General features: G+C 36.7%; 1 protein-coding gene across 1 annotated transcript; it reads right to left on the bottom strand.

Moving 5' to 3' along the window:
- Positions 1-2243: 2243 nt before the first annotated feature.
- tgfbi (transforming growth factor, beta-induced) lies at positions 2244-12446 on the bottom strand. Its single transcript, XM_079479668.1, has 17 exons — positions 12289-12446; positions 12039-12137; positions 7885-7949; positions 7651-7808; positions 7333-7497; positions 6999-7145; positions 6767-6908; positions 6162-6374; positions 5942-6079; positions 5720-5865; positions 5211-5347; positions 4558-4688; positions 4268-4392; positions 3832-3934; positions 3683-3744; positions 3555-3579; positions 2244-3385 (listed from the first exon to the last, which is right to left on the bottom strand). Exons 1-17 carry the CDS (start codon positions 12402-12404, stop codon positions 3324-3326), a joined length of 2034 nt encoding a protein of 677 aa, XP_079335794.1. The 5' UTR covers positions 12405-12446; the 3' UTR covers positions 2244-3323.
- Between the last annotated feature and the right edge of the window lie 918 nt (positions 12447-13364).

Below are 13364 nucleotides of genomic sequence, written 5' to 3'. Positions count from 1 at the left end.
CCTACCTTTATGTGCCTGCTATACATTTCAGATAACAACAAGCTGCAATTTCATTCTTTACATTTCACCTGACATAATAGATTTGAACTGTCTAAAGGCACCTAAACAAGACACCTACTGTAACCAGAAGTGCCAGAGACTAGTTGGTATTAACCAAACAATTAGTCCTATGTAAAACAAGATGTTATAATTAAGTTGGATGTCATATAGTTCTACATTTTCCACTATAATTTTCACCTTCATTCTCGGGTCCTCACGAATTGTGTTCACACAACCTTTCACAAACTGTGAGGTTTATGAATACAGGAAACTGGGTTCCCACTGGGTTTCCTACGTGTGATATAAGGGAGCCATTGTCAGTCAAGCCCAAAGAGCAAAAGGCCAAATCAGAGGCCAACGCATAGAGCAGTTTGTGCATGCTGTCAAAGTCATCCACCCAGAGGCCAAAACATATGTGTCTATCTCAGCACAGATCTTTTTTCTTTTTCATGCCGTGAACCAACAGTAAAACTTACTGTTACTTTAAACCCCTCTGAAATAAAAAAAAACGTGCTTCACTCTTTCTAAAAGAGAACAGCTGCGTGCAATATAAAGACTTAATCTGCAGTTTATGACTGCATGAAATTACTGTCCTGAATTCCATTAATGTTCGAATCAGACTTCATTGTGCATTTACAAGTCCCCAAACCTCCATTATTTTATCCCTGCACACATAGTAGTGGCTGATCTCTGCTGGATAGTGCTTTCCAGGACAGTTTCCAGGACAGATTTTGGTATTAAAAGAGATGGAAATAAAGAGAATGAAAAAGGACATTGTATTAGGGCGTTAATGGCTGCACATGTGTTTCACATTAGATGGGTCCTTTACACAAAAAGGCATCTTCTAATAGCCATATGTTCTGTGGAGACACAGTTTTGAATGAAGTATACAGATGTAAATATTTATGCATGTGTTTTTGTCAAGCTTTGGATAAAAGCGTCTGCTAAATGACTAAATGTAAATGTAAATGTAAAGCAGCTTTTTTCAACTAAAGCAGAATTGCAGAAAAATCACTGTTGATCTTTTCTGTCATCAATTTCTCACCCTTTTGTAATTTCAAACCTGTATGACTTTCTTTCTTCCGCAGATCCCAAAAGAAGATATTTTGAAGAATTTTGTGGCTGTCCCAGCAAAATAAAAAAGGCCAATTCTTGTTTTTTCATGAAATATTGCAACGTTTATAGTAAGCTGATCAATCTGGGTCATTTCTTTTTTTAAATTCATGTACCCTCATCATCTTCAGTTAAAATCTGACAATGCACTTCCACCCTGTTAAGACTATCCATATCTCAAATGGCATAAATTAGACTGCTTGGCCGGAGCATCTGTTAACTCCTCGCCTTCAACTGTCCGTCTCCTGTCAGTTTCCTTTCAAAATCAATGTTGTTACACATCCAATCAATTCGCAGAAAAGAGCACAAGCCACAGCCACTAATCTTCTCGTTTGAAATTCCTTTTCACTCGGAAATATGTCCGGTTCTACTTCCGGTTCACGGAGACTTTAAGAACAATATTTCTGTTTTAATGATAAAAGAAGACATAACTTGGATTAAAAATTAAGGACTACAGTCTAATATCAAATACAAATATGTATTTGACTTGACATTCATTTCTATGGGCTGGTTTAGTATTTTATAACTGTATTCAGCAGCTGTTTAAGAGATGAGACAGTGGTTTCAGTATCTTCCAGCCCCCTGACCTTTAATTGCTGTAATAACTAAACTAACCCACTGGACAAACTCAGAGTGTTTAGCAGTCTATTTGCAGACTCCAGCAGCGCTAAAACTCAATCCCCTCTGCGACAAACAACCGTCTGCCAGTGTCTTGCTTGGCGAGCAAAAAGCTGTTGAGTGTTTCATTCAGTTCCCTGTCAGTTGAGAGAGGGCACATATGTTTCTCTGTTGGGCGGCTTGAGACATCCCATCCCTGGTGAACAAGCTCTGTTTCCAGCATGTAACTGTGGTGATATAACAAGCGCAATAAAGCAAAATGGCAGTTTTAAACAACAAGCATTTTTCCATATGAGGTCATTAAGGAAAAGTAAACCAAATCCATTTACATAGCACCGGTGATTGCTAACTTCTGGGTCACAGCCTAAAATGGGTCACAGGACTGCTTTTTTCCGAAAACTATAAATGAAACTATGTAAGGTGAAAGCAAATACATCCCAGAGAAATAAAGGCTCCCTAGACATGAAGATTTCAGGACATTTTAGTTTACTCTTGAATGATAAACAATTTCGGTACAGTGTGGGGTCACCACTTGAGGTTCAGCAAAAGATGTTGACTCAAAACCGTTTATGAACACAAAAGAAGATATTTTGAGAAATGTCTAAGCAGTTTTGTGTCCATAGTGAAGTCAATGGGGGTCAATGTTGTTTGGCTACCAACAGTCTACAAAACTAATTTTTTTTTGCATTCTGCAGAAGAAACAAACTCATCTTTGAAATAAGAATAAATGCTAAAATTATTTTTGGGTGAACTTTCCATGAGAAGTAACAAGATATGCTTTTGAATGAGGAAGAAATGTGGATAGATGATGTTATCATGCATAATAAATGAATGGGAACAAGAACTCTTTAAGATTATCGTCTGAGTGAGACGTTTAATTGCCACACACAATAATCACCACATTATGAAAATCCACCACATTATAAAATCAGCTCAGTGAACAGACAAATTGGTTTGTAACACCAGAGCAAACTACATTCAAGGGCATTGACTAATTATGTAAACTCATGTGGCTACAAAATGGTTATTTTATTATGAAATGTGCAGAAAAGACTTTTGGTTCCTCACAAAATATCTTTGGAAAAGTATACAACAAATAATCTGCACAGGTTACATATCACCAGGGTTTACATTATAGGAAGACTTGATCTGCATGTGCCCACATTCAGCTTAAACCATGCAAACATGCAACAGGTATATCAAATACTCATTAATAAAAATAAAAAAATGACGAAATACAAATTTATGTTGAACAAAAACCATTAGCATGAAACAACCACCTAATCCAAATAATATAGCATGAAATTCATAAGTCGAATGTTCAAAACCATAGCAAACTGCTGTCGTGAATATGTCATAAAGATTTGAAAGCACTGCTTTCCACCCAACGGTCTTTGGCATTTGACATAATTCCTATACATTTTCAGCTCTTTGTTTTTTTTGACTGGATTTTTAGTCTTTGAAAAATCTCTCCACTGCGTAAAATAAGGCTATAAACTGGATATTTGCATCCTCTTAAAGTGGAGAAGATCAAAATGAACTACTCCATACATTTACTGAACACGAGACATTGTTCTGCTGCTCTTACTTTTCCTAATCTTTTGGAAGAGATCTTCTGTAATAGGGCAAGAAATATAGAATGAATAACAGTATGATATCCCAAAATATATTCAACAATTAAAAAGATAACAAATAAATAATACACCAGAAAATAACTGTAGGCTATTACATTTTTGTAGAAAGAAACTATAACTGATTCTTTGTAAGTTACAAACAATACGTACCACTTCTCATAACCTCGGATCCAACCTGGAATTAAAAAAAAATAGGAAAGAAGTTACATTTTGTTTACTGATATTATATTGCCACTGACAAATTTGTATCTATGCAAGAAAAAATAGGTATTACTAGCCTTAAAAGCAGGGGCCTGTCTGATCTCGGGCCTGTCAGCCTGGTCACTTGCAGCCTTAGGAGCTGAAAGAGAATTTCACATCATGTTCTTATGACGTTCTGAATTAACTTTGTTAAAGCCAAAATGTTAAAAGAAAATGACGGGCTTACGCAGTGGCTTTACGATTGTATCAAGGGCATGTACAACCCCATTGGTAGCCATCATGTCACTCTCGACCACAGGCTGTCTGTTGACGTACACAGTGGAATTACGCTGAAAGAGAAAAACATTCACAATAATTTCACAGTTATAAAATGAAAATAGTTTAAAGAAACAGTTTAACAAAACATAAGTACATTTCATCTCATTTTGCCAGTCTGTGGTCAATGTTATCTGTCATTATTCTTAAACAATAATTTTGTACAGGCATGTGTATTGAACAACACAAGGGTAAGTAATGATGCAATGTTTGAAGTGAATTATAAAGGCATTAAAATACATAATCTTCCATTGTCCAAGTTAATACCTAAATTTAATTCTACGAAAATGAACAATTCTTCTCCACCAGACACTAAGATTAAATTAATGGCATTATTGAGTTCTGACCGTGCCTAACTCCAGTTTATCTCCTGCAAGAGGCTTCAGTCTGGTGTGTGAGGTCACTGCGCCGCTGACCAGAAACTCCTCACCAATGTGATATTTCAGAAGGTTGGCCAGCTCCTTGGGATCTCCTATGTACAACATAACAGGAATACAACAGACCAATTACAGTATGTAAGCAATTACTTAAACTTTGTTACAACATTCCCAATAGCAACAAATCCAACCAGTTGTGCCTAAACATCTGCTTTTCTAAAACACATGGTGATACGGGAGAAATTGTTGAAAGTCAATACTCATGAGTTTGTTGAGGTCAGCTTGCGGCATTGCGCTGAAGGCAGCGTTGGTGGGGGCAAAGAAAGTGTAGGTCCCTTTTTTGTTCAGGAGCTCTGTCAGGCCTGCTCTTTGAATGGCGCCAACCAGGGTGCTGTAAGGACGAAAGTTCATTAAACCATATCATTAGAGGTATATCCCCAAGCTATAAAAACAGGAGGAGTGACAGCTCAAATTCCACCTGAACTATTAAATATCTGATGAACACTTAGCCTCAAGTTAGAACATGCAATGTGGTCATTAGTAAAATTGGTTTTGAGAGGTCTTTGAATGTGGGTGAGAAACAGCAGCTGCATATATCAATAAGCCTATGAAAACAATTACACAGTTTTTGTGGAAATTCGTTTATGGGAAAATTTGACGTTTTTACCGTATTTTTTTAAATATGTGAAAAATCAAGAGTTCTGTAAAATGTACAGTTTTTTACATTACATGTGAAAATCTGTAATGAAAAATAACTGTAAAAGTCTGTAAAATTACAAAATTGCCTGTGTGTTTTGTACTAAAGACTATGCTCTTCTATTTTTATATTCTTTTAGACTCTCACAAGAACCTCCAGGCCACATTTTACACTTCACTGTAAAGATTTGTATTTCTAAGGTTATTGCCTTCTCACCTAAACCGATCATCTGCTTTCAGGACGTCCATAACGGTTCCCATGGGGGGCGTCAGGAGCTTATCAACGATGAACATAGTTGCATAGCGGCCATTTTTGTCGTGGGCGGCAATGCAGGTGTTCTCAATGCACAGGTTCTGTGAAGTCCATGCAAGTGAAATGTTTACTGGTTGAAAAGATCAGCACAGTTGTTTTAAGACTATTTTTCTCACAAGTCTGATGCACAAAGAAGGAAAAAGGAAAAGAGTTAAGGTGATCCAAGGGAGAGGTTTCCGGTGGTCTGTGAATATCATTACAAAGCAGAAATGCGAGAACTCACAGAGAACTGAATCACGCTTACTGCCAGCTACAACATGACTCATTCCATGGATTGGAAGGGGAAATGTAAAAATTCCCTTCATCACTATTCAATGTTAAACTGTCTTCTTCTGTAAAGATAGCACTATTTCCTGTAGAAATGACGGCTCGGTGACGTTAAATTATATATGCATGCATACTTCAACACTTACATTTCTGTACACAAACACTCTAAGCTTCAATCCACCAAGTGTCTCCAACTCTTGCCCGTGGTAAAGGCCTTTGGAGGAAAGCTTCCCCTTGAGAATGTGGTTCCTCATCAGTTTCTTCATGTCATCTGTCACTGTCAAGCTCTTGCCTACACACAAATAATTTAGTATTAGTACAAATAAGATTCCCTGGTTCAGTTTTTAAAGCAAATAAGGTGATCCAACCTTTAAATGCATCATTCAATGGGGCTAACAGTGTCACAGCCTCCGAGCCAATGAGGTGATTATTAAGACCAGCGTCGGTTAAAAGTTTTGAGGCGGTGATAGCAACCGATCCTTCTGCAAGCTCCAGAAGGGTCTTGGCTAGTAGACAGAGAAGCAAAGTAAGTTTACTTTGTTAAACATCCACAGCTTTTTTTTAAACAGTGAGTGTTTTAAAGATCACCTGAATCAGGAATTAGGAGTTCGTTGATGTAGTGAATGACTCCATTGGTTCCAAGTTTATCTTTTTCTTTGATGATGGCTTTGCCGTTGAGGGTCATTTGATCTCCATCACAACCGACCTCAAGCACAGTACCCTGCAAGGTCTCCAGAGGCGTTCCAGCCACGATGGACTCGGAGCAGTGCAGGTTTTTCAGAATGTGGTAATTCAGCAGATCTAAATTTGATATGGGATGTGTTCTTACGACTGGAAAACTAGGCTTAAATATATAAACGACAAAATGCTTTAAAGCTAAATAATAAAAATCCAATATTTATTTTTGTCTATATTCTCTAATACACAGCTCTGGTCCTCTTGTGTATAATTCTTTAGTGAACATTACTTACATTTTTTTAATTGTGTTCAATATTAATAGTCTTTATATGAATTAATAACATTCAAAAAGATAAGAAATATTCATTAATCTTCAGAATCATATTGGCAGATATCACTCTGAATTATCGGCTATCAATATCAGTGGAAAGTATCGGTGCATCTCTAGAAATAAGTTAGCTCCGCCCCTCAAATTCCTTACTTTCTGACCCTCTAGTACCTTATAGGGGTAATACCTTTAAGAGCAACTGGGTCTCCTAAAATTCTAGTCAGCGTGTCTGGTGGAATCTTCTCGAAGGCTTCATTGGTTGGAGCAAATATTGTGTAAGAGCCCTCATTCTCCAACAAACTGGTGAGACCTGCTGCAGCAACGGCAGTCTGAATCATAAGGAAACATTGAGTATAAAAGTTGAACGCATGTTAAGTCAGCAAAACTCCTCCATCTCCCCCATTAAAAAAGAGATCTACCCGCAGAGTGTCCAGTTCATCATCTGTGTCAATCATAGAGTTGACGTTGTTTGTAATGGCAGTGATTACTCTGTCCACCACATGTACGATTCCATTGGTGGCCTGCTGGTCTGTCTTCACCAGTCTTGCACAGTTGACTGTCACAATCTTTAATAAAACATATGGCTTGAGAAACATTGCTTCACGGCTTGCAAATCATTTGGAATAAACATAAGTCAACATGCGATGCACGAAAGCACTAACCAAACGTAAATTAAACTGCATATTTTTGGTGAGAAAATCTAAACAAAGCGGATTAAAGCAGCAGATTGATGGCCGGCCATCTTTTACTCACTCCGTTGGAATAGTGGTGGATATGAACATCAAAGTCCTGATACATGGAGGGGAAGGCAGCACCGTGCTTTAGATCATCTGAAGTCAAGCGTTTGTTGACCATGTGGTAGTGGAGAGCATTGAGGAGCTCAATGTTGACATTGCTCACCAGGGCATCCAGAATTTCCTACAGGACATTGTGAAACATTTTATGGTTTGGTTTGGTTTGGTTAAGTACAGTACGTACAATATGCCAGGGTACAGAATTTCTAATAATAACTTTGAGAACTGTAATTGGCTGAGAATGAAAAGCTCTTTTCATGTTCTGTTAAAAACTCACAGTGGGAAGTGCAGCCCAAGCCTCATTACTGGGAGCAAAGAATGTGAAGCTGCCAGGACCTTCAATCTCTTCCTGAAGTTTCGCTCTCTCAGAGTACATCTTAGTCGTGGTGGCTCCAACCACACCCAGGGTTTTGTAGATGTTCACCAGAGGTAGAGCTTTGAAAAAAAGTGATTATTTTCAAGTTTGGGATAAATAACCTGCCGTTCAATAATGGTGATGAATGTTTTTTACCTGCTGGACAACCCTTTTCTCCAATAACCTTCTCATAGCCGGGGCAACACTCATAGCTGATCACCCTGCAAAGAAAAGAAAATAATTGTTTTAACTGAACAGAATAATAATATCAATACTTTCACTCAATGTTTCTTTCATTTTTTACCGAAAACCGGCCCTATTTTGAGCATTGGTTGCAAAAACAAGTTCAGAACATATGATAAGTGTTTTAGCTTTCAAATGATGCATCGTTTTTCATAGTTGATTAACCATTAATGTAAATCAAAGGTAATAAAAATGCAGACCTTTCGAGCCCAACCATGGGACCTGTTCATTTTAAAGAGTTGAAGAATGATTGGAAATGGGAGTTCATTGCAGGAAAATCAAGTCCATTTCTCTCTTAATTAACATGAACGCTGCATTGGAAACCACAAACGCAGTGCTCATATTCATATTTTATACTGTCTTTAACTCAGGTGGCTTAAGCTACACGGTCGGTACATCTTTATTTTATTTCATGCCAGGTATTTCCAAAATAAATAAGGTTCTATGCTTCAGTTGCTCTTAGAGGGCCGTTAAATCTAATTTCCTTTGGTAGCAGAAGAATCCAGAGGTACAGCAGCGGCCAGAGGAAACCCCTCAGGGAGAGCTCGAAGACCAGCACTGCTGCCAATATAAATAATACAAAATTCAGAGGAACCACAGGAAAAGGTGCAAAAAATGGGAGACTGAAGATTGACACATCTTTGTATGGATGTTTCCTTCTCAGAAAAATATTATGATCAATGGAAAATGTAGTTTATAATTTTATGCATCATAATTCTTTTATTATGCTTATATTATGCAGCTTATAGCAAAAGATGAGGGAAATGGTTGGATTTTAGTTAATAATAAAACACTTGAATTAAAAGTAAGTTACATGAAAACTCAAATACAAAAAAATCATATTGTTACTGTCCTTTCAAAACTTTGGATGTGCAAAATCTGTGTTTTTCAGAAAATGGAACAAAACACAATATGTTTTACATAACTAAACAGTGGTGTCAAAGTTGACAAGCACTTTTAAATACTTTTTAATTGGTTGTAATTGAAACCCAATGACAAAAGTAATAATAATGGTTTATGGCGAAAAATTAAAACCACGAAATATGGATACAAGGTTTAAGAAGGACAGCAGCGATGTGAGAAAAATACTGCTTAATTATTTTGGTTTTACTAGTTTTTAGTTTTTTTAAGGAATAACATAACTATTTTACAATCTAGGTCTGCTTTCAGGAATTTGGATTACTACCTCACATGGGCTAAATTCTAAATTCCAAAACATTGTTAGCATCTTACAGTGTACAAAAGTAGAAAACCAGAAGGTAAATCTAAACAAAGACAACAATCCTGACATTCAGGGATGGGGTAGACTTGTAAAACACAGCTGGATCGCAGACTGAAATGATTATCAAAACAGATGGTAACTCAACTCCTGTGTGTTCTCTGCCAGCATAAACAAAGATGGTAGTCATGGATTTATGACAAAATAAACAGCTCGCCAGCATAATTTATGCATCGTGCACATTGAACTTTCAAGTGGTATGACAAGATAAGTTTTGGGAAAGTTTTATTACCGCAAATGGTTACTATATTCAGAATATGGAAGGACGGTTGATTCATCATTTTCCGGTTTCACTTCCCAAAATATAAAGGACACAAAAAACGATTTCCTTGAAAACATCTTACAAGAATGAACAGTTTTGGTAACTGGACATAAATTCAACATTTAACACACATTTTTCTAAAACGTATAGTAGAAGCATTACCCATTGACAGTTTTACTGCATAATATAACAGATATTAACTTAAAGACTGAGGAAAGGGTCTTTGGACCAGATGGCAAGCAAAATGAAGGCACTTGAGAGTTATTGGTAAAAAAGTTATTGGTCTCTCCTCAAGTGACCTGGAAACATCCTGTTCCACAGCACTGACCTTCATGAACCAAATATACAAAGAGTGCAATTGTTCCCACAAAACTCGTCCGACCCCAAACCATGAATCCCAAAAAGAAACTATAAATCAAGTCAACTTCAGTCTGACAGAATCCAAACCTCTTTCGTGAGTAAGCTACATCCTTTCACCACAAGACATTTTCACATACATGAGACAAACAGAAAACTCTTTGGTAACTACTGAATTATTTGTACAGTAGCATATGTGTTTAAGGATATTAGATCCTCTCAGGACTCCCGATTGAAGTAATTTCCTAAAAACATTCAAGAACCCAGAACAACCCTGACTTCCTCTTTGCTTTCTTGAGAATCCCGATAAATGAAACACTTTTTAAAAAACGGGAAGATTAATAGAAAAGTCCTTCTCTGTCTCACTTTGAAAATCTCCTTCCTGATCAAAGTTTTGAAAGTGGCACCTTAATAAAGTTTGAAAACTGAACCAAGAAATCATGAATCTTAAACAAACTTATTTATCCTTATACAAATCTTGTGTACCAAAAACAATAATGTAAAACTAACTTAGCATAGCATAATTCTCTAAACACATCCAAACAGGTGTTTTTTTACCATAAGCAAATACCCCCATAACAGTTTATGTTGATGTTCTACCGACTCTGCGTGCACACCTTATGTAAATAACCTAAATTGGTTACATACAGTAATTTGTCTGTTTATCTTGCCATTTACCTTTACACACAAATAAACATTCCAGACTCCATGAAAAACTCCAGACTCAAACATTATAACACTCTTGACCTGTACATGTTTATAAGTCACAAAATACAGTCTCTCTCTCTCTCTCTCCCTCCGTTTTTGTACAAACATACTTGATGGAATTGATGGTGTTTTGTTTCTTATTTCTACCTTTGAACCAATTTTGATTTCTCATTACTTTACTATTTCATTGGGATGTTTTGAGTCACGTGACCATCACTGCATCATTCAATTTGTCATTTATTTCTTCATTTACTACTCACTTGTCCTTTTATTTCCATACTATGAAACATGAAGATGCTGTACCTCCTCAGCTGTCTATGGAATGTTCAATGTTCACCACATAACACCTTTTCCCTCTGGGGGCATTAAGGTTATTGTCAGTCAAACAGAGCCTCTATTCAACTTATCATTGAGTTCCAGGTCCTGGCGCATTGGACAGCTTTGAGTCAGAAAGGCAGACAGATTTGTCAGCTTAACATGAATGCACAGTGCATGATGTTAAGCAATTTAACCCCACAAGGACTGAAACCAATTACTAAGAGACATATGTTAGCCATTACTGCACAGCGCTCTTCTATATCTACTGTCAAGTTGAACTCAAATACCCTAGCCATTCCATTATAAAGCTGTTGGGTGCAAAAATAAAATTAGGCTTTCGATTTGTTAGTAAAACGAAGATGTTCCTTTATCCAGATACACAGAATGTTTAAAGGTAAAGTTACTTCTTTTACTGTGGCACAGGCAATACTATACACTACAGTACAGGACGATTGAATTTATTTCGATCTAGACTTATTTAAGTCCATTTGAATGTTGGAAAGTAAAGGTTTTTACATATAAATAGTCAGACGATTACCTCTCTCTCATATATCAGTTCTGTTAACTTAGAATACAGGTCTATAAAGCTGAGACTTTACAAGCTACAGCCGGCGAGTTCTTATTTGAGAGTTTTAAGGCTGTCTACAGAGAATAATATGCCAATGTTTAAGAAACGCATTGGATTAAATATATTAACACTTTTACAAGATATTTCCTTTTTAGCAATCCAATAGGTTGGTTAGGAAAATGCTGTACTTAACCAAACGAGTCTACACAGAGAAGCCCTAAAATCCAAAAGTTTTCAAACTTTTTACAACTGTGGTTCTTTAAACCACACGGACAAATTAAAATCATCAACACCTAACTCAAAACAGTCCAATGACAATTTTTGTCATTCATCATACAGTGACCAGTCATGACAAATTAAAGTAAATAGAATTAAAAAAGGCAATCTTTAACATTTCCAGCCAAATTAATATTGATTATTAATCATTATTACTTTTTGATTTGGCTAAAAAGTCTCTTATACTGTAAATTGTTAATGTTAAAACCCCAAGAGAGAAAGGTCATAGCTCACACTGACAGAAAACACTGCACAATGACATGTTTGAATAGGCTGTGCAGATATCAGCGGTAACTCACGTTGGTTTGCCGCATATTTTGCGGTGATACCATTGCTTGCAGTTGGTGAAGTACTTCTTTTCCGTTCCCTGGATCTTCTGCATAGCACAAACATTTGGGCTGCAAAACACAAATGCAAATGTTAACGTCCCATTCATTGACTAAACGTCAGCGGGCATCATGCATTCTGCATAACTGCAGAGATAGTGAAACTTTTCAATAAAAGTTCACGCTCTAGTCCCAGCTTCTCGTTGTAAAATGTGGTCTTTACCCATGAGGTCTTCCTCGTATTCTGCTGTGCTGAAGAACCGCCTGGTAAGGGGATTTTGCGGCAAAAACTGTCGCGATGAAAGTGATAGCCAAAGCGAAAAGAGTTAAGCGCTGCATCTTTGTCCCTCCACGCGCACTCAGACCAGGACTTCATGCATCAGAGCCTGCGTTAAATACTGAGCTAAGCCCCTTTTGGTCAGGGAGGAGCTTGGGAGGTCCAGCAACATGACACTTCGTAGAGATTTTATAAAGATGACTGTGTATATCAATAGATAAATATTCAATCATAAAATGTATTAATGACGCGTTGTAAAACGTCCTGGTCACATTATGCGCATGCTCATTTTTATACAGTTTTAGACAGTTGTTATTTTCACGAAAATAATTGTAATTCTCATTTAAAATGTTGTGAGTCTCATTCAAATACATTTTTCAAATATGATATATTTAATGCCTTGAGGAAAAACACTGTCTCCTAATAATTTGAAGCAGTAATAGCTATGAATATGTCTAAGGAACACTGAAGAAGAGCAATCACACGGAAATCTGTCTCGTGAATCAGTGTGAAAGGGATTGTTTACAAAAAAGACTTTAACTAAAACAACTTGGAGGCTTTTCATATAAATATAAGTTTGAGTTATATTGACTTTTATCCTAAAGCAAGTGAAGAGAAAACCACATGCAAGTTGTAAACACACACAATGTAAACACATAAAAAAAACATTAAACATATTTTTCTGTTCCTATTAGCTGATTTAATTTAGCGTGCTTATTTAAGCCATTTTCTTAACTTTACTTATCTTGCTTTTCACAAAAATGAATTGTGTGCTCAAGAAATGAAGCTGTTTTGAATTATGGTCATGAATAAAAAGTCCTCATGGAGACATTTTTTACTTTTACTTTCTGCCTCTCTGCCAATGCATAAAACATTTTCAATTCACTTGTCTATTTCTGGTCAGAATTCTGAGCACTATTCATGTTATAAAGTGATAAATTAACACAATGTTCCCTGATCCCATGAGGTTCCACATGAACAGGTTATATATTTTAAGTCAAAACGTTTCCGTTGTCAAAACA

The sequence above is a fragment of the Barbatula barbatula genome, assembly GCF_947034865.1.
Source record: "Barbatula barbatula genome assembly, chromosome: 18".
Classification (NCBI taxonomy): Eukaryota; Metazoa; Chordata; class Actinopteri; order Cypriniformes; family Nemacheilidae; genus Barbatula; species Barbatula barbatula.
Note: the sequence above shows the minus strand (reverse complement) of the source record. Positions and strands in the feature narration are given on the sequence as shown.